The sequence below is a fragment of the Ruditapes philippinarum genome, unplaced genomic scaffold (genome assembly GCF_026571515.1).
Source record: "Ruditapes philippinarum isolate M1 unplaced genomic scaffold, ASM2657151v2 ctg1051_1_1_1_1, whole genome shotgun sequence".
NCBI classification, from domain to species: domain Eukaryota; kingdom Metazoa; phylum Mollusca; class Bivalvia; order Venerida; family Veneridae; genus Ruditapes; species Ruditapes philippinarum.
The window spans coordinates 178,119-204,626 of record NW_026856855.1 but is presented as its reverse complement, the minus strand read 5'-3'; the positions used below and the strand labels follow the sequence as shown (position 1 = coordinate 204,626).

Below are 26,508 nucleotides of genomic sequence, written 5' to 3'. Positions count from 1 at the left end.
AGGCGGGAACGCAAAATAAAATTGCGAAGGAATAGCAGAAGGGGCTTATATTACGCCAGACGCTCAGTGGCAGCACATCAAACCTCCAGTAACCGCGATTTTTCGTAAACCTCCCATGATTTCTTTTAATTACTTCAAAGCTTATATATCCGTTAACAAAAGTTAACAACGTTTTTTTTTCCGGTTTTATTAGTATTTCGTACACATACATATGAGTCAGATCTAATATTCCTTTGAAAAAAAAACACATTAAAGTAAGGCAGAAAAACCAGATATACGTTTGAATTAAATATATACCATACTCTATCTTTGTACATAACTTTACCATTTCTTTGCATAGCTTTTAGAACAATACTAATGGCAAGAATAGTTTTAATACATAGTACTTTATGATTCAATAACTACTGGAATCTTTTTTTTTCAGCCTATACAATCAGCGTTATTGGCGACTGGACACTTATCGAGTGCCCCAACGGTCTCAGGGTGAAGGTCGATCGTGCTTCAACGGTTTATGTAACATTAGACAAGGATAAGTCGGCCGGACAGAATGTCCGCGGTCTCTGTGGCAATAACAACGGCATTCCCGACATACCAGGTAAAGTGTCCGATATTTTACAGTTCGAACATAATTATATTCATCTTCCGTAATCTGGTGCTTAACAAATCTTTAAATAACCTGTGCATGTTCAAGCATTTAACTGGGGGCTTTTACACATATAAGTTAAAATACAGAAATACTTTATGCTTGCTTTTCTTAATTATATCTTTATAAAAGCACCATATTGAGAAAGTTTGCAGGAATAAACACTTTTACACAGGTTTTAGAGTATTGTTTAGCAGTTTATTTATTGATTTTTTATTAATTTTTTATTGATTTTTTATTGATTAAATGTTTTATTGATTAGCTGATTTGTCCATTTATTTTCAGAAATATATATTTGAAATATGTACACAAAATCTCTGATATAAATAAGATGGTATAAATATTAAATACTAAAATTCTTTTCTTATCAAGAATCAATAACCAATGTTCGTGTGATATACATGAAATTATTACATTCTTATTCCAGATGAATTTGAGGGAACCAAAAATCCTTCAACGTTCGGTAACTCTTACAAAGTTGTTACGGATGGCGCAGTCGTAAGTTGTATTCGTTGATTGTTTATTACAATTACTGTTAAAAACAAAAAGTTAAATAAATCAGATAACGAATATGTTTTTACATTAATTTAAAACAGTCGACCGCTCTTTATACTAAGTCATGATTTGTCATTATACAAGTACATGTAGCATTTACCAACTTTCCCTGAATTATGATTTTGCTACGCTTTTATAACTTTCTCTTTTATATTTAATTATTTTACGGTTAATTTTGTATGATTATATAAATGGGGACACATAATGTAATGTTTGACATGAACAATAACTTATATAAATCAATCATGTTAAGGGGAGATAAATATTTTGAAACTTTTTAAGGCCGGTTAAATATATAACTGTGTTTGTGTTACAGTGCCCCGATTCCGGAGCTATACAGAGTTATTGTTCTGGCGAAAGTAACCGAGCAAAACGTGCCGCCGAGGAAGCTTGTTCGTTCATGCGTTCATCTGTTTTCCGAGATTGTCATCAATTGGTAAGCCTTCATGAAAGATAATTATGTCAATAGTTCCAAAAAATATGACAATAGTTACCTCCCCTGTTTTTCCGCACTACATTTGTACACTAAAATGAAATAATTGGTAATTTTACAAAATCCTTATGCCATCGATAAACTTACTGTGTTATATTTTTCCATTAAATACTCATTGCCATATATATGAATATTTTTGCTACTTTAGCACAGTTGGTAATTGGTATAATTGAATGGATGGGTATTTTGTACGGAAGTCAAAATACTTTTTTGCTTACTTTTTGCTACGTTTACGACACATTGATGCACGTTCAGCGCTATTTTCAAAAGTTGTTATTCAACATACTCTAAATCCATTAATAAAGCACTATTCAACACATGTCTGACTTTTCTAAAGAATTAAAAGGTATAAATTTCTGAGGCACAATGTGCTTTTAAATGTTGCAATTTCAGTAGACCAATGCGACGAAAATTTGGTACAAAGAATAACACAAATTATTTAGAAGTATAAAATATAGATATTATAAAACGTTTCCGTATGATACATATACAATTCTATCTACCGCTAAAATTTCACTACCATTAAAGCAGCACGCCTCCAGATTCATTCTAATTTTCATGAAAATTTTGAAAATGTATCTAAAAGTAGTTTTTAGTGAAATAACCAAAATCAAGCAATTTACACATTATCAATGGCACTTACAACCCACGTAAATTGCTAAAAAGAGGACAAAATATGCGAAAATAGCCATTACTGTGTTAGTATTGCAGTAGGAATATAGTTATAAATACTGAAAAAATAGTCATAAATCGCACATGACATGTAGATTATTACTTGAATCTTGAATATTTTTTACTTTTCCTAAAATCTTAGTACATTTTTCTCAAGTTTGATTTTATTGAAATATTTTACATCTGGAGGCATGCAGCTTTAACGTAACGTTATATAACGTATGTTTCAGATTGACGTTAACGTCTGGTTTAGTATGTGTATGAACTATTTCTGTGGTGCCGAGTCAGACGAGGACCGCGAGGCTGTGAAATGTTTCTATACCGAGGCTTATGCCCGCGAGTGCTCGTCCCAAGGTGTCGTCGTACAGTGGAGGTCCATTTCTATGTGCCGTAAGTCTTTATATACGTGATAATAAGAATAAAATGTTAAAAATTTTGATAAAAAGTGATCCCTCGGAAGCATAATTCACAACAAAATTACATGAAAATTGCAAAACTGCCGACTAGGTTTGATTGAGTCTGTACATGTCGGATAATGAAAAGGTGCCACCTCCCTCACGCTTGAGTGGTCCTTATGTTATCGCTGAAATAGTTTTTTTATGTTATACAATAGATACAAAATAATATCAGAAACTGTTATTTAGCATACTTTAGATTACTCTTGACACTGTTTTAGCACATGCTTTCCCATTTCTAAATTGTACTCATATTAATTTTATTCCATCCATTAAAGATCAAAATAATATTTATTCTTATTCTTGTTAACGTCATTCACACAAAATAAAAATTCTAGCTATTTCTTACTGATTTTTTTTATATTTAAATATCAAACCATTCTACTTCTTTACCAACAGCCAAGGAATGCCCCATCGGACTTGTGTATTCAGACTGTACTTCCGCGTGCCCACGCACGTGTCAAAGTATTCACAACGTGATGCCGGACTCGTGCACGGCCGAATGTGTTTCCGGTTGTGAATGTCCGCCTGGAAGATTCTATCAAGATGGTGTATGCGTTGAGCCGACAGCCTGCCAGTGCGAATACAACCACAATAAGTTCAATAACACAGACGAGATTCAAATTGGATGCAATAAATGGTATGACCCTTTAAAGTAGCACACTTACAGATTTATGCTAATTTTCATGAAAATTTTGAAAATATATATTGAAAATTAATATATTATGAATTGAACCCAAAAAGCATTTTACACGTTACAAAGGGCACTTACAAATCAATGTGAATTCTCTCCTCCGATTTTTTTTATAATACAAAAAAAGTCAAACTATGCAAAAATAGCTCTAATTGCGTTAGTCACGCAGTAGAAATATCGTAATAATTCTAGCAAAAATCAGTCATGAATCACACATAACATCTAAATTATTACTTGAATCTTTGCTTAAAATTTTTGTACATTTATTTCATGTTAGATTTTCTATAAATAGTTCTGCTCATCTGTAAGCATGCAGCTTTAAGTATAAGTACATGTAATATATTTGAACATAAAGATAAGATAAGATAAGATAAGAAATTGGTTTATTATAGTCACATTGTACAATTACAATTTATTTTCAACAATTTATACATACAATATAGGTACCCGGCCCAGTGGGCCTATAAGTGACTTTAACATTAATTCAAAATGAGCCGCGTCAAGACAAAACCAACATAATGGGTTTGCGACCAGCATGGATCCAGACCAGCCTGCGCATCCGCGCAGTCTGATCAGGATCCATGCTGTTCGCTTACAGACCCTATAACAAATAGAGAAACTGATAGCGAACAGGATGGATCCTGATCAGACTGCGCGGATGCGCAGGCTGGTCTGGATCCATGCTGGTCGCAAACGCACTATGTTGGTTTTGTCGTGACGCGGCTCAAATATATAAGACATTGGTTAATGTCCATTTATTTGAATATAGTAAACTATATATGTCTGATGAATAACTTCAAAATAATTTCCTTTTAAAGAAAAAGAAAATTACAGCTGAAAGTAAAATAGCATGTTTACTATCAAACATTATTCAACTTTACTGCTAAATTAGCTATTTTGGGTGACCATCACTTGTAAAAATATCAATTTTGTTATCTCGTTATCATGGCCATAAAAGGAAAGTTTGAACGAAGTTTGATGTATTGATCATATTACTTAATTTGTTTACAGTACATGTGATATGGGCAAATGGAGATGCACGGAGGATAAATGTAGTTCCACGTGTAATTACTACGCAATGTCGCACGTGAAAACGTTCGACGGACTTGAATATGATTTTGAAGCTGCCCCATGTGCTTACGATCTTGTCGAGGTTAGAATATTAAAAAAAAACTAGATTCTAAATTTCTTTTATCAGACACAGATGCCGCTTCAAGCCGTTTAACATACATGTATTTGTCATATAATTGAAATGAAAACAAACAGAAACAGTTAAAATATTGAAATGGACAATCTTATGTATAATCGAAGTTAAAACGATTTGCTCATTAGAGGACAAAACTTTAGAGTTGAAATGTTCAATTCTTAGACGCGACACGTGTTTTACCACGTGAATAAATGGTTGAAGACAATTTATTCAATGTTAAGTTTTTTATTTCTTTGTGATTCAAACACGAATGTGGTGAATTTGTAGCCATGAATATGACCACATTCAGCGGCCAACGAACACTTAAGCATTATAATAACATAAAATTGTGTACGAGCAAATCATAACCGACGAATATTTTATTAATAATTTAATTATTTAATTATAATAATATTTCCTCATTAAAAAAGAAATTTGAATGTTAAAATAGTTAAATATAATGAAAAAAATTACGGCAATCAAAATTATGTTCAATTACTTACAGCCTTCACCAGAGGCCGTTGCCAATGATCCACGTGCTGATCTTCTTATCCGTGCATTGCACGAGGACTGCGGTGAAAATGTCAACAACAGGAACTGCATTGGGGGTGTGAGAATCGAGACACAGGGGGAAAAAGTAATCATCCAAGGGGATATTGTAAAAATCAACGGACAGGATTATTCGTCCCTTATTAAAGAACAACCTTTCCAATCCAGACACCTGTACGTAAAACAAGCTACCTCATTGTTCAAGATGGTACGAGGTTTCGGATTCCGTGTTCTATATGGCTATAGACGAATATTTATCAGCGTAGATCCATTTTATGACAACAAGGTAAATATCAGTCTGTCTGTTTGTGTGTAATTTGAATTTCGTCCGTCCGTCCGCCTTTAAAACAAGACTATTTTGCACTATATCTGTTAATAAACGTGACAAACGGATTACCCCAAATGACAGTTTGTGCTATTTTACCATTGCATGTATATATTTTTGAAACCTTTTTTGTGACTACTTGTTTTTCATACATGTGTTGCTCTCTGGTCGTATCAGTATATTCACATGTCACCGGAAGGCCAAGGGTATTTTATCCCTTGGAGAAAAAATATATAACTTTATTATTATTATTGTTACATGTATTATTATTAATATTATTATCATTATTACTTAGATTCAAGGTATTTGCGGTAAGTTTAACTACATCACCAATGATGACTGGCTCGCACCAAACGGTATTACAGAGAACAGAGCTGGTGCCTTTGTGGCCCACTACATGAACCCACAAAACTGTGCCAGACAGGAGGACCGACCAGCCACCCTTCAGTGCTCCAACATAAAGGTATTTGTAATATCGAAATCCTTGACCTATATATATATATAACTTATTTTTAAATAAAAAAGTCAGTTATCCCTATTTCAGTAACGTATTCTAAGTTCGTCATGCACGGTATTTCTTCATACACATTCAAGTTCTCGTTATTAAACCTTTTTTCTAATACACATTCAATTTCTAAGACTATGTATCATTTTGTTACCATATAAGAATCAAGGCTAGTTTAATACCAGTAATAAATATGTGTGGTATTTATGCCAAATGTTTGTGTTTCAATAAATGCATCTGCACCGATGTCTACCTAGAAGTGGAGAGAATTACAATAAGCTTTGAGCTTCCAGTTTAATCCACTTTTTCATGATTTTGTATACTAGTAAATTTTGTGTTTGATGTGTAGTATTGTAACTTCATAAAAATAATTATGATTGAACCAAATGTTTCTGGTTTTCAGCTTAAATATGCCAAGGAAGTTTGCGAACCTGTGCGAGACACATCGAACCTGTGGAGGAAGTGTCGTGATCTTGTAGACTTCAACGCTTACTATCAACAGTGTCTTAGCGACATGTGCTCCGTGAGCTCCCTTGACGTCAGCGAGCCCGCTTGCATCATTATGTCAGTGGTAGCTCGTGAATGTGCTCTCCAAGGAGCAGTTGTCAACGACTGGAGTAATGACGCCAGCGTGAAAGGACAATGCGGTTAGTTGTACATTTTACTCATACGAGATATACTTTGTATTTATCTAGAGCTAGTTAAACGCTCTATTTGTCACAACTTTAAAATACCCCTTTATTGCGCTCATGTTCCTTTTGTAGATCTACAGTTCTTAATAGTTTAACATCAATAATAAAACATTTGAAAATGGTACGTCATTATGGTTGAAGCACAGCATAGTTAAAATGAACGCTGCATACTTACAAAAGGTTACCCATTAGCTTGTATTACATTAGAGGTTTTTCGTTATAGAAATATCAGAATATGACCCTGAAATTTCCTCGAGGCATGGTCGTTTTTTTGTTGACCGGCGATTTATTCTTTCTCTACATAAAGTGAAAAAATCCTTCGTGAAAAACACCATTTTCTGTTGCAAACTTCCAATGCCATTTGTGTGAATGCTCTACCGATTATGAATTGTAGTAGTTCGGAGGTTCTTCTTTATAGATCAGTTTATAACTATTATACATGTATTATTATCTGGAAATTTCAGGAGGCCTTACGAAGTGTCCATCGGCAGGAGGTACCCAGTACCGGGAATGCTGCTCAGCTTGCAGAGGTCATTGTCGGGACATGGAGATTGCCGATAACACGTGTCAAGAAGAATGCATACCCGGATGTATGTGTCCCGTTGGACAAGTTATGGATGATAACGGTGATTGCGTGAAATTAGCACAGTGTACTTGTTACGATAAGTACGCTACGGAAGGGGATAAAATCCGTGATGCCGGAGATGTCGTGGAGAGGAATTGTCATAGATGGTACGTTTATTTTTATTGGCATATTCTTATAAAATCAGTTTGCTATATCTGGTTTCTCTCTATGTTTTTCTTGTAAATTACTTAAAACTTTAAAGGACCTTCTTACGTTTACTCTACTTCCGTCTACATCTGTAATATTTAAGTACATGTAAGCCTTGGTGAAGAACTTCGGATAACAACTGCTTGATGGTTTGTTTTCGGATGTAACAATGAGCCAAACATCTATGATATGAACGCCGACGGATGGTGGAGCAAAGTGTAATAAACGTTTGCGCTGTCGTCCGGCGGGTATCATCTCATTGATCAACCGCGCATGCGTGAAGAATTCGGAAAGGCAACGCATTGTATTCCAGAAATGAAACGCTTTCAACGGAGAGATGATGGTACAGTGGCATTTCATATGCAAGAATAACTTCTTTTGTAAACTTGTAATGAAGAAAACGAAATTCAACAAACTATTCTAAAATTATGTAAGGCACGTACATAGTTGGCTTTGGGAAAGAAATGTCCGATAAGTAAAATTGTCTCTGTAACTAATCATGCAGACGAGAGGAGGAGAGTGAAGTAACAAGAAATGGAGTATGGAAACATATGTTACGTTTGTATGCATTATGATCCGTAAACCTTTCGAAGAGCAGCTTCGATTGAGGACAGTTCCGATTAAGGGCAGATTACCAATTCCTCTAATTGTGCAAGAATAACCGACGTCTATGGTTGAGCATATACGCAGACGAGCAAGACCTTGAAAGAGCAGTGGAACATAATGCTAATGATAGCGGTAGGGTGCAGAGGACACGGCTACATCTTATTATTGTGCAGGAATAATCGCCGCTGTATGGTTTCGCAAAGTGGATATGAAATTTGCGCTGTCGTCCGGCGGTCATTATTACTGTATTTATCCGACTGAAGAAAAGGCAGATCGATATGGAAACAGAATCTGTGATGGATACCCAGCAGGTATAATATAAACAGATGGATGTCGACAAACTTTACATGAAGGAAGACAAACCACAACTCCACAAGCATTACGATGGCTGCCGAATGTGGTTGCAAAGTGACATTTACGTTTGCGCTGTCGTTCGGCAGGTATCGTTGTGTTTGAATTCGCCTATGACAAGCTTGAATACGGATGTTGCAATGAATTCCATCGTGTTTGAACTATTATTTATGGAGATGGCTTTAGCAACCTTAGAATCGTGTGTTGGACTTTTCCCTTGACAATGGTCTTCATTTAGTGATATCTCGACACAGGCAAATGCTGAAGCTATGCAATATTTATTTTTTGGAATCTGATCATAATGTACATCCTATAATGGATATCTAAGCCGGTCTATTAGCTCGCTATTTTGTATACTCATAATAAATTTTGTCACTTATGTCACGTCTATTGGATTTCTAATAATAGTTCGCATTGTATTTTACAGCACATGTGCAAATGGTGCGTGGGAATGCTCGGCTATACAGGAATGTTACACAGATGTCTCGTGCCCACGTAATCAAATCTACTTGGAAGACAGTAAAGTCTGTCAGACTACGTGCGAGAATAACGGAATGGACTGTGGTAGAGACTATATATTTAGCGGCTGTGGTTGCCCTAAAAACAAGACAATGTCTCCTGATGTACGTAAAATTGTTTATTTACTTCATTTTTTAAAAAGCGCCATTACGACTGTAGTTGACGTCGATCTAATTAATAAGTAATTGCATAGTTTATTTTCAAATGTTATAAGACAGTTAATTTCAACGTGAAAATCTTGCAATGCGCAGTTTTCGTGAGGCTATGCGAAAGTAAAAATTCACCACATCAGTATCTCAATTATCTATATGTCTTTGTTTGATAAGTTTTAATAATGTAATTTAATAATTTCAGTAATTTATTGTTACAATTTTGTTTACTCAACAGGGAAGCTGTATTGACCCCGACAATTGTCCATGCCAGTACGGTAATGAATGGTACAAAGTCGGCAAAATAGTCAAGTCTGGTTGCAAGGAACTGTAAGCATATAACCTACATATTATGTCTTTAACGGTTATAATTGTAGATCAACGCGCAGGCAACAATAACGACAACTCCTACATTCTCTCTTTTTAAATTGAATTCTAGTTACCTCCCGTGAGTTTCGTCTGCAATTCCTTGGAGGGACACATAATGCAGTTACGTAATGTACTGACTCCCAACGCTAAATTACAGACTTTTAACATTGAAGCATTTTAGATATTCATTTAACATTAGTTTCAACTGATAAATAGTTCAACACAGCGATACTAAAGCAGAACTGTAAATAACAGTGATAATAAAAGTAAAATATCATGCTTACATTTTTTTTTCTATCCACAGACGTTGTGAAGGACAAAAATGGGTGGTAGTCAAGGATGAAGATTGTCCAGGTAAATCATAATAAATCAATCATATCTGCCCTTATTGGCGGCGAATGATTGCTGTCAAAGTTGAATAGCATTTGAATGATTACATATAGTTGGTGAATAAAATTCGGAAAGCATAAAAAATGTGCAAATAATTAATAGACACGGTCATACTGGATATCAAAATTCACGCATTAAGCGGTGAACTCTTCTATTCATATAAAAAGAAGAGCGGTTATTGTTCAGAATTTCTTTGCTTTAGGCAAAGTATACTTAGCTAGATAAGACAATACATGTACAAAAGTTATCGACATATGCAAATAAATTTGATAGGACATGAATAAAATAATGCTCAAATAGATTTGAGAGTTTACTCTTTTTAATTACAGGAACATGTTGGGCAGCTGGAGACCCTCATTTGTCGACGTTCGACGGCAAACATTACTCCTTCCAGGGCGCATGCTCCTACGTACTGGTGAGGGACAAAACTTCCGGTGGAGAGTTCGAAATCACGGTAGAAAACGTCCCATGTGGATCAACTGGTAAGAAACTACCAATGTAATGCTATTACCTTATTAAAGCGGCATTTAGCTTTTCTAAAAGTTGAATATGTTAATTTTAGATAAATCGTTTCATATAATTGTCAAAACAAAAGAATTAAGATGGAAAAATGAAATTTGCCGTAGATAAATACATGTACATAAAGGAAACCCCTTGATACCTCTAGTTTTACCGGTCCGCTCTCTTTATGTAGATTAATAAAGCGGATGTTTAGGCCTGTCATATTAACAAAATTAATGTATGTTTCTTTCCTTCCATCAGGCGTGACATGCACTAAGAGTGTCAGCGTTCGTATTTTTGGCGTCACGGTTAAAATGATGAGAGGGATGCCGCCGAGAATTGATGACTTTACTGTGACCAATGGAAATTACAAGGCCAAGGGAATGACCATCAGCAGGTCAGGAGTGTGGGTCATTCTTTACTCCTCAAAACTCCAGCTTACTGTCATGTACGACGAAGGTAAGTTTGAATGTGTTTACTTACTGTCTAGTACATATATAAAATCAATCTCCTACGCAGTGATCTCCCCTTACAAGATTAGATACTGGCCGTAGCGTAACCGGTGCGCGGAGTTTGATATAAAATATAACAAGGACGGTCATTTTATGTACTAGGTTATTTCTTCTTGCGTGTCCAAACCAGGAATGTTATAATGTACATGTACATTCGTTCATTACTGAAATATGATAATTATAATGATGAATGATGATAACAGTGATGATGTTTATGATGCTTAGATTAATATGAGTATTATGGATACATACAGTTAAACCAGTGAACAAAGACCACCTGAAGGATAGACCAAATTTGACCTTTACAGACAAGTGGTCTTTATATGGAGGTTATAGTGTGTTATTTAATCAATGAAAGGTTGTTGAACAGTGGCTTTTATTTACAGGACGGCCTGTATTTGGAGGTGTCTTTAACAAAGGTTTAACTGCATTTGAGATTAAATAAGGTTTTACTATATAAAACATTGATATGCCCATAGTTGCCACTCTTACGTTGTCTTTTTAGACACTAGCTACTTTTTGTCCCATCAAAAAAATATAGAAAAATAAAAATGGAAAAAAGTACTACCTAGCTATAGCACAGATTATCGGTTGATAAATAAATTTTACACTTAATTTGTCGGCCAACAGAAGGGTTTTATAACTGCTTGGTAATTTCTTTCGTCAAGGTACACGTATTATGGTGCATTTGAACGCCAGATGGAGGTCTAAAGTTGAAGGTCTATGCGGAAACTTTGACGGACGCTCAAATAATGACTGCGGAAATAATATTGTGGATTTCGGAAATGGCTGGAAAACGAGCTCCCGATGCGCGGATGCTCCTCATCCGTCCCCGAAACAACTCGAACCATGCTTTGTAAGCAAATCGTTTTAGCTGGTTATTTAACATCATTCGGTTTATTATTATTATTATTATTATTGAAATTATGCATTATTTTAATTCCAGTACTTTATCATTTATATTACTACCAACATAATGTCTGTAATATAATATTGTCTGAAAATTGGGAGACATTAATTTAATAACAAATTCGTGAATTATTGATTATGATACAAGATTTTTTGAGTACGACTTTATATCACCTAAGCCATGGAAGGTATTTTTGTTGAACTTTACAGACGTCTTTTGGTTTATTTTAAACGTCAATATCCAAGATCCATCGCTTGGATTTGTTTTCCGACTGAAATATTTGTGAATTTTAGAGATTCCCGTTTTTTTCTGTTAATAAAAACTCTTTGTGAAGATCTCTCGTCCACAACCTAAGCCTTTATTTGAAATTATGAGATAAAATTCATTAATCTGTATCTCATTTGTCAAAACAAAAATGGATTTATATGAAATATTTTTGTGTTTTAGAACGTGGAACACAGAGAGGCCTGGGCGGAGCAATCGTGCGCTCTCATTATAGAAGGTGACATGTTTAGCTCGTGCCGAGACTCGATGCCGGACTGGATGGAAGATTTCTACTATCAGGATTGTCTGTTTGACGCTTGCAGGTATAAATAATATTATATCATTTTGTTCCAAGTGTGAAACCGACCCACCGACCGACCGACCGACCGACCGACCGACCAACCAACCAACCAAATAAACATAACAAGAACCAGAGAACTGAACTTACTTGTAGTTTCAAACTTATTTCTTTGCATAAATGTAAATAACATACCGTATACATGTATCAGGTTTTTTTTTCACGAGTATCTAATTTTCGCTATATTTGCGTGCAATGAATATCGCGAAAAATAAAAATGATTCGCTAAATTTTGCTTGAATTTAATACGGGGACTTTGCCTGATATACAGTATAAAAATCAACATGGCAGACACACAATCCTTGTAGCACAAGCGTATACGAGTATGTGCATATATCTTTAAAGAGTTGAGCCTTACAGTGTAGCAATATTTTTGCGGGGCCTTACCTAAAGTCGGAGAAAGAGAGATTTCAAGGTTTTTTAAAACATCACCAAAGAAAAACCCAAAACTGACAAAAGAGTGTGTAATTGAATGTTCAGGAGTGGTTCGGTTCATTCAACGATAAATAATGTGTCACTTGGAAAACCAGTTGAGATATTGTTGCAACCATTTCTTTTCACATCATCTACACTTAATTTAGCAAAATCACATGAATTATTCGAAAATTTATCGTAATGTAATATTTGTTTTTTTTTGTTGGTTTTTATTGTGAAAATTCATTATATTTAATTGACACCATGTTATACTTTCAGATGTGATATGGGTGGTGACTGCGAGTGTTTGTGTACAGCCCTTGCCAACTTTGCTGAAAAATGTAACGAACTCGGCGCTCCCGTCAGATGGCGTTCCCAAAGGCTCTGTCGTAAGTTCGAATCTCTCAGTAACAAAAATATGCCCGGCAGTTAAGTAAATAATTGAATAAATCGTTTTCCTTCTCTAAACAAAAGAACTTTTAATCTAGTTTCCAAATCCATTCATGTTTTATTGTGAAAGGGTGATTTTATGTAAAAGTATACAAAAAACGTTATAAAATTATATACACTGCGCACGAGAAATTATTTTTAGAGTTTATGTTAATGAGATGTCTAATCTATTTATAGCAATGCAGTGTGACAATGGCATGGTGTACATAGCCTGCGGACCGGCCTGCCCACAAACCTGTCAGAATATAGGTGACGAGCCCGAACCATTCTGCGACAACGTCCCATGTGTTGAAGGGTGCTTTTGCCCAGACGGTTTCGTCCAAAATGGTAAATACTACGCTAATGTTACTTTAATGTTATGCTAAGCTTCTATTTTAAAATTTATTTCTTTATTCTACTTACGTTTTTTATACATGATGGACACTGTAAAGCTAAAGAAGGAAAAAAGTCGGAACTTCGAGAAGAACGAAAGTGAGTTAACGATAGTTGACTTATGTTAATCTTGTTCTTAAAACAAACAAACAAACAAACAAACAAACAAACAAACATTAACACTGAGCAAAACAACATGTTAAAAAATTGATAACAAAACGAAAGAATAACCTTCGTTAAGAGTTGAACTACTAAATAAATACAGGAATGTAGGAACATATAAGGCTGTTTTATATATTTCTTTTTTTTTATTTCTGTTTCAGAAAGAAAAGTATTTATTATATATAGTTGAAAAGAATTAGCTACATTTCGTTAAATTAACCAAAAGATGTTTAATTATTTTATATAGTTGAAACCAATTAACTACAATTCGTAAAATTAACCATAGAAACGTAAGTAATATATATAGTTGAAACGAAGTAACCACATTTGGTAAAGTTAACCATCGTAAACTAATTTCAGGAGACAGATGTGTGCCGGCTGACGAATGCCCATGTATCAAGGATGGCACTAAATACCCACCTGGTACCTCTATAATGAGGACCTGCATGAATTGGTAAGTTACCTACCAGAGTTGCTTACTATGTTCGAATACCACATTATCACCAATTAAACGTTACCCTGCTTGAACCGAAGTGATTAACCTTTCCAAAAGGTCTAGGTCCAGTGCAGCCTGTACTATTGGGCATTCTTACCAGTGTGGTCAGCCAGCTCTATCATGCAGTCTGACAAATATCCATACTGTTGTCTGACCAACTTCAAATTTTCATCTTGATACCCCCATTGAAAATATAATAATGAACAATTCCTAAAATGGAAGCTGGGCAAGTTCATTCAAGACATTCAGCATGTTTATTGACGTCTGAGACATCTATTTTTAGAACTTGATGTATATTTCACATTTCTGTTTATAGTACAAGATGTATATTCGTGAATAAAAATCGTCATAAGGTGAACAATACGGTTCCCTGGAATTTATTTTTTTGCAATTTTTCATGGATGAGACTTATACTTCATATAACTTTTGTTTTCATTTAGCACTTGCATTAAGGGCAAGTTTGAATGTTCGGGATCCAACTGCACGGGAATCTGTGCCGATGGTGAGTTCGTTTGTGAAAATGGAGACTGTGTCAAATCTGAATATGTTTGCGACGGATACTCAGATTGCCAAGATGGAAGCGATGAAGTGAACTGTGAAGGTAAGATATATTAGTCATAACCTTTTTTTCATTTTACATAATTTTATTATTCAAAGTATACAGTCGATAGGTATAAAGTTTTGAAATTGTGAAGGAAGCATAATGCCCCTTTTTATATTTAAACACATATTTATCAAAAATAACAAGGTTTCATATAATGATATGCAAAATATGTTCCATATAGGTAGAAATCAAATTTATAAAAACGTGTCACCCATTCAAGCATCGCTGCAAGAATATCCTGCAGTTTTGTAGCTGTTTCCAAACAATTTTCTACCGAGCACACACAGTCGTTGTTCATAAGCATAGCAAAAGTTCACAGGCACCTAACGTTACCTTGTAACGTAGTAAGTTAAAAGGAACTCCACTGTGGTACAGATGCCTGGAAACATAAAATTTGAATTTATTACAAAGATTATGAGGGGCTTTCAAAACGGAAAAAAATGCAAAAGATAATTAAGAAATATACACAGAAATAATAAAATTCGTAGTTCTGTGCTATTTATAGCCTCATTTGAGTGAAAAACGTTGCAACGCGTTTCAGTTTTTGATCTTTTTCCACAATTAGAATAATCATTTTGGAAAAAAAACAGAGTGAGCAAATGATCTGAAATTTTGCACACACATTAATGGCCGAGAAACTTCATCGAATGGAACATTAATCTCGGACAATTATTTTCAGACCCGTGATATTAAAAAAAACTTAGTGGAGTCCCTTTAACTTATACAATAAATCATTGACCTGTCTCTTTTCAGAGATCGAATGTGGGGACGATTATTTCCAGTGTGGAAATGGACGTTGTGTACCAGAGGATGTACGTTGTGACGGCTTTTTTGACTGTGTTGACATGTCAGACGAGGCTGGATGTGGTAAGGCCATACTTTCAGAGCACATATACAAAGCTTATATCGCCCTCTATCTAAGGAGCCGAATTTCTAGGCTTTAGGCCAGAGCTCGCATTATTTCTCATTGTGTACACTTACGTCTTATTCAGATGTTTATTTGTTATTAATAGATTATTTGCAGATAACCGCAATAATTATATCAAATATAACAACAGGTCTAATTGTTTCATTTGCTTATGTTTCGTCATATTTATATTGTAATAAACCCCTACCCTGCTCAATATCTAAAACGGACTTTTCCATCTTTTAATATGGACAAAATTATTCATAATTTTTAGAGAACATTTCAAAATTAATATTGACTGAAAAGCGACCAGCGCAGACACTGACCATTTGGCACGTGTGTGCCGGTTATTTTGGTATGCATTGGTTGCATGGGTAGATTGGCAGTCGCCATAAGTTCTAAGGTTCATAAGGGTCCATCCGCTTTCAGGCACTGAGAGTACGGACCCCGGATATGTCACTAATCATTTCCTAAACATGTACATGAGCTGTTAATGGACCATTACTTTGAAAGGGCAAATAATATTTTTGGAAAATGCCAGTAGGCTAAGAGTCTTAAACAATTCTAGTCCGGGGAATGAAATTTTTTAATTATCAAGTTTTCTTTGCCTGTTGTTTTAGAGCCAACATGTGATGAGCACGAGTTTACGTGCGACTCCGGATTGTGTATACCACTCAACTTTAAATGCGACGGTGAACCAGACTGTGGGCCAATGGACAACTCGGATGAAAAGAAATGTCCAAGTATGTTTTTTTTTAAATATTCATAATCAAACTGGCAAATGATTCTTTCAGAGTTATTGAAATATAACGAACACGTTGACATTTCGTTTTGATTGATAAAATTATTATGAAATTCTCCATGACTTTGCTGTATGTCATTTTAACTTGAAACGATTTTTTATAGTTAATCTAAAAGAATGTAAAAGAAAAGAAATATAAAGAAAGAATGATTAAGTATTTGTAAACGTATGGTATGGATTAGTATTTTGCTATTTTCCGGTTAACAAAATTTATATCTAACTTTTAATCTACCAAGTATAAACAATTTTTAGCTATTGTTTTGCTTATTTCACTCAAATATTCAATGTGGAGAAGCGGACGAGCAGTCATGATGTGCCTGGCCTGCAGCCAGTGGATCATGGGTTCAAACCATGTGATCCCGGACATGTTTGTTCATGGGATTCCAGTACTAATTATGTCCAGAAAACGAACTCGATATTTGTTGTAATAAACTTTTCTTCATCACAAATACTGTAATATACAAATATATTTTAACTTCCATTGATTTAGTAAAACACATTCAATTTCGCTGATTACAGTTGTTACGGAGTGCTCTGAGGTTCGAACCTTCCGCTGTGAGAACGGTGCCTGTGTACCTTACACATTGAGGTGTGACCGACATGATGATTGTGGAGACGGTAGTGACGAAGTAGGCTGCAGTAAGTACATGTTTAGTTTATACCTTACCTTTCTTTTGGCAGCTAGATAAAGGTTCAAAATACATGTATATGTACTGTTTATGGACCTTGAACTTGATCTGAAAAAGAAGATGATAAAAAAACATTATTTTGATAGGACAAATACTTTTCTTGATTTTATTCAAAGTGAAATCTATTTCTGGTTCCACAGAGGTTCATACAATCTTTTTCTATTTAAAAAATCACAGTTTAGAACGCGTAACCGTTACTTAACATTCTTTTTATTCACAATCATAATTGTGATTTCTAAACGCGCTGAATGTGAAGCATGTTGTTCCATCGGTATAAAAAAAGTAACGAAAAGTAATTTTGCTTAATAAAATAAATTACATTGGACAACTAGAAAGTGAAAAATCCATGATTCGGTTATAGTATTCTCACGTACGGAATTTTATGTATGGAAGCGTTTTCCAGAATTGTCTACAGTTTATTATCTTTATAATTTACACTAGATTGCACGTGCGATGGACGCGGTGTATTCACGTGCGGAAGTTGTGAATGTTTGGAGGGATATCACCAGTGTGACGGTGTGTTTGATTGTGCCGACGGATCAGATGAACAAGGATGCAGTGCGTATATTCAATTAACATTAGAAGTTTATGTACAAGAGCGGCCCTTTTTAAAGCAAATCATAATGCATTTTACGTATCTGGAGCAATCGGAGTTCCTATAGATTCTGTTATTTTTATGTGTAGAGAAAATGGCGTCTAAAATATGTTAGAAGGGTAAAAAAACACAAAAAACTGTCTCTTGTTAAACACATTTGCAGCCATGTCATCAAACTTTTTGTAATACCAAGTAAATCACGAAAATACGAAGCTTTACGGTAACGCAAGCATATTGTTTTATATCAGTAAGGGTTAGACATGTTTTGCACCGGAAGTAACTGAGCTACACTCTTCATAGACGGAGGTAGAAAGAAGGATTGGAGGTAGAAAAATGTAAAATCCAAGACGAATGGATCCAATAAAAATGAATTGTTATTTTATTTTCAAGATATGGAAGAGTCAAATTTGCATTAAATTATATTCTGAAATAGCCTCAATCATTTCCGGTAGGAAGACATTTATTTTTGGATATTAAATTTTTTTCAAGGGTGGTTGGTTCGAATCTATGATATCTGATATCGCAAATTTAGATTAGATATAACTTTATAACTTACACATTGTTATATTTGTTTTGCCTTGTCACAGAATGTGGACGTGGTCAGTTCACATGTGATAACGGTCTATGTGTTGACAACAACAAGCGATGTGATGGTGCAGCAGACTGCAAAGACGGAAGTGACGAATCCGGATGTGGAATTGAAACCACGCCTACTCGTACGTATAATGTTCAGTTCATCGATTTCCGGTCTTAGATTTTACAGTTGATTTTCAAATATATATCACAAAAAACCTACATCATCATGACCCGAAGTCTTTTAAAAATAATAATGAAGTTCTTAAAATTAGGTAAAATAATATATTATATTATATTATTGTCTCCCTCAACATGACAATGCAAAAACTTCAAATTCGTATCAGTATAAGTCTATAACAAAAATACTATTAAATTTCAAATTATTGCATTGGTATGCTTCCCTCATGGACTGAAAACACAATTGTTATATAATAATGCAGCTGTCACAACATCAAGTTCCGTCACCACGCCCTGCAATTACATCAGTTGCTTGACCACACCCTACGCTATACACAAGAAGGATATCTTTGTCAGTGACCCTGATGCAAGGCCAAAAAAGGAAAATATAAGACCTGGCGGCGATCCGCTCAAATCCTACCAAGATGTTCTTAAGGTATGTTTATCACTTATAATGAGTTTGGTTTAATAATTAAATTATAATTATACTGATTAATCAAATCTGATAAGTATTAACTCATTAATTAATTAAATTATCAGAAATATTGTTGAACTTAATGAAAAATGTTAGGTAAGAAAAAGAACAAAAAGAATAAAAACAACAGAAACTCACGACGAAGAACAAGAACACCTCCAACAAAAATAAAACAACAACAAACCAAATCAACAATAACAACAGAACAAAATCAACACAAAAGACCTACACCATCAAAATTAACAGCAGATCGAAAAGTCTTTATAAAGACTGCATGGGCTATCGATAAATGTCCAGTCAGCAGAAGCCAGATATTTTTTCTAGAATGACACTTGCACAGGTTCCCACAGATCAAACACACAAAATATACGGGTATGCTCTAGTGCTCATTTATATAACGGTACATATTACAAAAGTTGTTGAATATTTCAGATTGTTATAGACTTTCCTCAGAAGGATACGCCAACAGATTCTGTATGGCTCCCTACCTCAGACAATGTCGCTGCATTTACTGTTTCCATAAAGATCGGAAACAAAATTATCGACATCCATGATGGAGCTGTAAGTGAATATTTACATCATTTCCTCGTTGATATATAAATCTCGTCTTTCATTTTCCCACAAATGAAGCTTGTGTTTTGGCTTAAAATACATATTTTGATTATTGTCGACTACTTTGTTTTCCCTTTGTGTTCTAGAATTGTAATTTTACATTTGTTTGTCACGTTGTTACATTCTTGAAAGAATTGTACTAAATATGATATGGGCGTGTCCTTGGCCGAGTTGTAATGATTATTGACTTTGAACTACTGGTCCATTAGCGCTATGGGTTCGAGTCAGGGACAGGGACTTTGGATTCTTTCATGTGAGAAACATAATCAGCTAGCTTTTGGAATGTCTGTGAAAATACTCAGTTGTCCTGCCGTGCTTAAAATAATGCACCAAGGGCATCTGAAATATTTAGCCATCAACAAAGCTGAAAATTCGCCATATAACATTTTCAGTCTCGGTGAGACTTTAGACCTTATAAGACAAACCGTATAAACTGAATGTCTAAATAGATATATCTCTATACAGAAGGGAAAGTCCTACCGGTATTCCAGAGAGTTTTTTTTTCAATATTACTTGAATTAGCTTCCTTACATACCAGTTGAATATATTACAAAACAAACGAGGAGTTGTATGATTCATAGCAAGAGCTTTCTTGCCGGGAACATTCATTTATCTGTCACGGCGTTTTGCAAGGCGGCCTGATCATATTGAACATTTTGCGCATTCCGTGTGCTTATTTCAAATCAATACCGATTGGAGCAATATCAGATAATAACCATATTGTATAACCTAATGTATATAAATGTATACTTGTATCACAATACTCTTTCTACCGTGTACATTTATCTTTGTTGTTGTTCTGCATCTATAGTAGATCAAATGCAAAATATACATCTATTAAAGTCTAAGATAAACATTTTTTTTTTATATTTAAGGCCTTTGGTCCAGACGACACTGTTGACCTTTCTGATTATAGCGCTGACGAGATTATTGTAACCTTGACTTCTAAAATCAGGAAAACTCGTCCATACTATGTCGAGGTAGAGATATCGGCTTGTGTTGAAGGTAAAACCATGTGTAATCATTATTTCATACATAATTTATTACAGTGACAAAATTCATTTGAATCAAATCATTAATATTTTACTTCAGAGTTACTAAATATTAAATTGTCCTACGAAATAAAATGAACAAATTGCAAAATTATAGTTTATCAAGACTTAATTTCAGTGAAATGTATTTTTTCTACATTCATCTTAACTTAGGTTTGGGTTTATAACATAGAAGCACGGTTTCGTCGTATCGAATCTGTTCATGAAATACGTTGCAAAGTACAGCAATACCTGTCACACCCCAAGCCAGTATTTGTGTTTAAACTTGTCCAAAATTGGGTTAAAACAAGTCAAAAACTTGTTGAACACTTGTATTACTAAGAAATATAATGATATAAATAATCACAAACATTATTTGGTTATCTTTGTAGTTGAGCCAATATCAACAACTCCAAGCCTTACAACACCAACAGGTAATAACAAATTTTTATAAGGATATTGACATATAAACACAAGATTTAAATAACCATATTTCTTACGTATTCCAGCATTTAAATGACAACACTCTGTGTAATCTTTATTAGCTGACCGGTTTAAAGGTGTAAATTGTAAATAGGTGATTAAAATATACTTTTGCTGATCTCCATTTCATTGATCCAACTTTATTCGCATCATTGAAATTTATCCAATTTTAATATGTTATTAAATTATTTAGCTTGCACCGAAAGAATGTTATTTGGCGATTCACCATTTGTTCGTATTGACGCAACCTCATCGAAACCGGGTTCTAAACCGGAGGACGCGCTGTTCCAGCAACCAAACACATGCTGGGAAGCCGACGATGATGACGATGAACCGACATTGACTGTGACTATCCTTAGTGAAGGAAACGCTCTCGTGACTTTGATCGTAATGAAGGTTACAGGCGTTAGTATGGTTGAAGTCGAATATTTACCCAGCACATATTCCCCGGTATGTTGTTACTATTAGTTACTTTCACACTAATTTTTGTGTATATTAAGTTATGAATGACCTTAAAACATACACCACACGAGATTCATTTATGTACTTATCTTATAAGAATATCTTATCATTTGATCAAATCTTTTATTTTTGTTATTAGAGCACTTTTAAAAGCAAACAATATTTTCCATTTTTTCCAGCCCCTTCGTATTATTAGTGACCCATCCATTCCATCCCGTGTTGATTTCACAACCCCAGCCGGCAAACCTGCGCAGACAATCAAAATCAAAGTGATTCCAGCTGTTGACAGAACGCCACGTGTATGTGGCCTTTCTATCGCTGCTTGTTTCCAACCTTCAAGTAAGTCATCATTTATATCGGGTAACTGTCTTCATTTACCTTTTTTGACAGGATACGCTATATATATTATATTTGCATTATTATTATTATTTTATCAAAATCATTACCAAGCTAGTTTGATTCTATCTTTAAAAAAGTTTAGATTGTACAAAAGACTGTTTAAAATTTACATTGGCGAGTTGCGATTCTTTAGTCGGCTAGCCGTATTACTTCAACAGTTTTGACGGGTGTAGTTGCATCCAAATCAAGCACTATGATATACTTTCTAAAGCGATCAGTCTTAAGTTTAATACATTGGCTACATCTTGCTACCACAGACATTTCTGATTTGTCATGTAGAAGCTGTTAACAATATACTTTTTTTCATTTTAATTTCAGTATCTACTCTTACTACTCCCCCTATAATCAGCTCATCATCTACATCAACACCTTACTCTACTACTACCGAAGGTAAGTCATTGCATTTGTGCATCTTCATTTACGACAGTTTCTTCTACTACAGAAGTAGTACATGTAATTACGTCTTGAAGCTATGTACTTTTCAGTGTAGCACAAAAAGCCAGGAAATCAGTGCGTTTCATATTATTAGAACACACTTTTGTTTCAACTGTCATTTTAGCTACTGTTTATATTATCATCATTTTTAAGACAATAGTCCTTAGAATAAACATCTGAACATAATAAATAGATGAAGACAAAGATCAACAAGTGAACGCAGCGTTATTTGGAATGCAACTCTACATCTCAAACAAAATGTTAAGACACACAAGATAGTCGCCTACTAGAAGATAAAATATAATTGTCGCCTTGAGAAAGATCAAATAGAAACGACGCATAGTTGGAGACCAAATAGGAACGAGGAGGTCAATAGGATAGGTAATGATACATAATGTTAAACAGATAAGTAAATGATACCTCTGATACGTTTTTGTTACAGAAATATGTATGGAGGAGCTTGTATGGCGAGCCAAACTCGATTACAGTTCGGTTAAATCTTCATCCGGTGACGGTTCCTTCGATGATAGTCCTTGGACTCCGGCGTCTTCGGACTCAAACCCATCACTCACAGCCAAATTCAGCGCAGAGATGCTAGTCAAACAAATAACAGTCAAAGGCAAAAGAATGCAGTTTATGGTGGAATATAAACCTATGGATAAACCATGGGAAACGGAATATGATGACGATAATAGACCAATGGTAAATTTAATTTATAGAACGGTCTTAAAACCCTCCTATTATCTTTAAGGATTTCCATTACAGGCTTATACTTAAAGATAAAACAGAATTATCAATTGTACAAAATGATTGTTCGAATTGTAACAATTTAGTATCGGTAGCATTTAATGCAATTAACCTCAATGTTGGTGTATAAAGTGTACATATTAGATTTGTAACACTCATCGGTAACTTTACTCTACATTTCTTCTTACAGTAGCATGCATTTATTGAAATTAACTTTATGACGATATGGTAAGTGGTCACGAATGCAAGACTTCGTTACATACCACCATTATGCTAATAATAAATAATAATTTAGAAGATAATTAAGTAAAATGCAATCTATTTATTTAACAAGTTAAGGATATCCCAATTTAGGCGTATATAGTAAGGTATGTATTTTTTGGTAATCGTTGGACTTACAATTATGCTAACATACGATAAAAATATTTTTTGTCTTACCATTATAGATATTTAGTGTACGAAATGAGGACAAGCCCATTGACTTCAAACTTAGTCCTATCAAGGTCACTGCTATCCGAATTCGTGTCACATCCACAAGTGCAATCTCTTTCCAAGTTGAAATGTACGGTTGTGTTGTCGGGCAAGTCTGTAAGTATAGTCAGAAATGAAAATTATTTCTATATCTCACTTAAAGGTTTCTTTAACTTTTTAAGCAATTTTGTTCAATATCTACATCTGAATGACATGATTTAAACGAGAAGCATTTTTTATCGGTTTATAAACATTAAATATGAATATAGGATATCGACTAAATAGATATATGAACGTAATATTATGCGCATTGTAAGAGTTTGTTTTTCTCTTTTTTAATGTTTAATATTGTGTCTGTAAAATATCTGTTTATAAATTGTGCTTACGAGTCTCTTTAAATATATGCTTTTACGTTTTGTGCAGACTTAAATGACATAAAACGCAATTTATAAAAAAATTGTTACATGTTTGAAGTTACTTTCATGATTTTGTTATTATCCGCAGTTACAACCACGCCGTATGTAACAGAGACATCTTCCTTTACACCTTTCCAAACAGGTAGTCTATATTCTTAAACATAATTTCAACCATATTGAAATTAATTTGTATTGTTTCGATAAATTGCTTGCAAATAGAACTAAACTGATCCGGTATGATTAGTTTCGGAAAAGTAAAATATCAGGTATACGTTTCCTTTTGACGTATTTTTCTTTTTTAAATGGGTAGTGAAGTTGTAGATTATAGTAATTACAATTTGATGTTAAATCAGGATTCTTGATCTACTAAATGTAGAAAAAATTAGATTAAAGTTTCATAAGAACGTAAGATATCTTTCAAGATTCAAGAAACCTGCATTATTATTTTATGATAAAGCGCTGTGTAAAATACACATGTTCTATAAAAGCTTAATCCCATCATTTCTATAGTGACGTCAGAGACGTCATCCACGTATACAAGTGGCCAGGTTCCATGTGAAAGTTCGGAAGGAATGGATGAACCCTTACGTATACCGTCAGAGGCTATCTTCACGGATGACGACACAGCAAAGAAAAACATAGAAAATATACGTCCCGATAGCTCAACACCATTAGTAATCCGAAAGAACGAGCCTGTTATAAGAATAGTGCTCCCAAATATCTATGTGGAATCAGTTTCATTGCCCACCTCTATCAATGTCAACAAGTTTAGGCTATCCATCAAAAGACCATCGGACGATTCGCTTAAACCAGTTCAAAACGGAAAGGTAATAGGCATCAACTGTATTTAGTCTAAATATATGCTTTACTACCATTTTGTTTGAATTCTTGAGCTGTTTATCTCTTTTTAGTGGAACAAAAACTATATATAACTATAGTTATATAACTTTAAAAAAACTGTTTTTTTTTGCACTGACAGCAACAGTACATTGAACTGATTTCACTAGTCATCAATATTGATGTAATTGTAATTATTTATATACAAATTATATAAATACTGCTGTGTATTGTTCTAGAGAAGTTTCGCGGAAATAAATAAAGTTATTTATTTATTTTTTTTATTTGAATGAGAAATTAAATTGTGTTTTACTGATAATGACTGATATTTGCATACATCTATGTAGCCATTTCGTTAGCTGGTCTTTTTTTACATTTTAGAAATTTTCTCCAGACGACGTGATTCCAATAAACACATATATTGTTGAAATTGACATAGAATTATTCGGCGATACACCGTTCAAAATTCGTCTCAGCATAATAGCTTGCTTCGAAACAGGTATTGGTTTGATTTAAAAATACTTCTCCATTGCTGTTTTATACGTATATGTAAAGTATATGTTTTTAGTACTGACATGGAAACAGATGAACTTTTCATGTATAAATCTTGTAATTTAATCAAGCCGGTGTTAGGGAGCGTGGACGATAGTACTGTCCATAAACATGTTCAAGTTTGGTATTTAATTACAATGCAGGACAGAAATACTGTTAAGAGATCGGTATAATACAATCAATTTATTCTTGAAATAAAAATAATTTTCATACTCAGTGAGTTTGTAATTTTGATATTTTGCCGATATATGTTCTTCGGCTACTCACCGCTGTGGCTTCGAATCCCGACAGGGACTTTGCATTCTTTGATATGAGGAAGCTAACCAACTAGCTTACGGAACGTCGTAGTTCTACTCCATCCACGAACATGCATCTTAGGTCTTCCTCCACCAATAATGCTAAAAAGTCGCCATATGACCTATACTGTGTTAGTGCGACGAGAAAGCACCCCAACACACAAAATATAAAAAAAAAATGAAATAAAATAAGCAAGTGAATCTTATTAAATCATTTGCTATGGTAATGAAAAGTAAAATAAAACAACCGAAATTATATCGATATTTATATTTACAGTAACAACCCCGGTGACATCCACGCCAAGCACTACATCTTCATATCCCATAACATTTACGAGTTCTTCAGAAACATCGTCGGTACCTGAAACATCGACCACGTACACGACATATACGTCACCACACGTGGAAACTTCTTCAACAACATCAGGTAACTTAAAATCTGTAAGAATTGTAAGAGATGTTTTAAACTAACAGAAATGACTACAAACTATCCAGAGAAGTATGAACCACAATTTAATTAATGTTAAACATGTCTCATCCAGTTTCAGAGAGCCTTCACTCTTATCAGGATTGGAAAA

The 26,508-nt window shown here is 34.4% G+C and overlaps 1 protein-coding gene across 1 annotated transcript in view; it reads left to right on the top strand.

Annotated features, from left to right (window-relative positions):
* Positions 1–26,508, top strand: part of LOC132747927 (SCO-spondin-like) — a 36,986-nt gene that overhangs the window by 5,303 nt on the left and 5,175 nt on the right. The window contains exons 8-46 of the mRNA XM_060737459.1: positions 425–595; positions 1,071–1,141; positions 1,515–1,634; positions 2,594–2,753; positions 3,218–3,458; positions 4,524–4,665; positions 5,204–5,533; positions 5,868–6,035; positions 6,481–6,724; positions 7,234–7,501; positions 8,926–9,121; positions 9,405–9,496; positions 9,840–9,889; positions 10,255–10,407; positions 10,688–10,885; positions 11,607–11,794; positions 12,296–12,435; positions 13,164–13,273; positions 13,512–13,661; positions 14,229–14,322; positions 14,805–14,965; positions 15,722–15,835; positions 16,496–16,618; positions 17,197–17,316; positions 17,808–17,924; positions 18,549–18,677; positions 18,978–19,150; positions 19,622–19,750; positions 20,677–20,806; positions 21,225–21,266; positions 21,509–21,765; positions 21,957–22,116; positions 22,495–22,566; positions 23,054–23,313; positions 23,805–23,946; positions 24,334–24,387; positions 24,756–25,072; positions 25,464–25,581; positions 26,208–26,357. Coding sequence (XP_060593442.1) covers positions 425–595; positions 1,071–1,141; positions 1,515–1,634; positions 2,594–2,753; positions 3,218–3,458; positions 4,524–4,665; positions 5,204–5,533; positions 5,868–6,035; positions 6,481–6,724; positions 7,234–7,501; positions 8,926–9,121; positions 9,405–9,496; positions 9,840–9,889; positions 10,255–10,407; positions 10,688–10,885; positions 11,607–11,794; positions 12,296–12,435; positions 13,164–13,273; positions 13,512–13,661; positions 14,229–14,322; positions 14,805–14,965; positions 15,722–15,835; positions 16,496–16,618; positions 17,197–17,316; positions 17,808–17,924; positions 18,549–18,677; positions 18,978–19,150; positions 19,622–19,750; positions 20,677–20,806; positions 21,225–21,266; positions 21,509–21,765; positions 21,957–22,116; positions 22,495–22,566; positions 23,054–23,313; positions 23,805–23,946; positions 24,334–24,387; positions 24,756–25,072; positions 25,464–25,581; positions 26,208–26,357 — 6,054 coding nt within the window. The remainder of the gene's footprint in view (positions 1–424; positions 596–1,070; positions 1,142–1,514; positions 1,635–2,593; positions 2,754–3,217; positions 3,459–4,523; positions 4,666–5,203; positions 5,534–5,867; positions 6,036–6,480; positions 6,725–7,233; positions 7,502–8,925; positions 9,122–9,404; positions 9,497–9,839; positions 9,890–10,254; positions 10,408–10,687; positions 10,886–11,606; positions 11,795–12,295; positions 12,436–13,163; positions 13,274–13,511; positions 13,662–14,228; positions 14,323–14,804; positions 14,966–15,721; positions 15,836–16,495; positions 16,619–17,196; positions 17,317–17,807; positions 17,925–18,548; positions 18,678–18,977; positions 19,151–19,621; positions 19,751–20,676; positions 20,807–21,224; positions 21,267–21,508; positions 21,766–21,956; positions 22,117–22,494; positions 22,567–23,053; positions 23,314–23,804; positions 23,947–24,333; positions 24,388–24,755; positions 25,073–25,463; positions 25,582–26,207; positions 26,358–26,508) is intronic.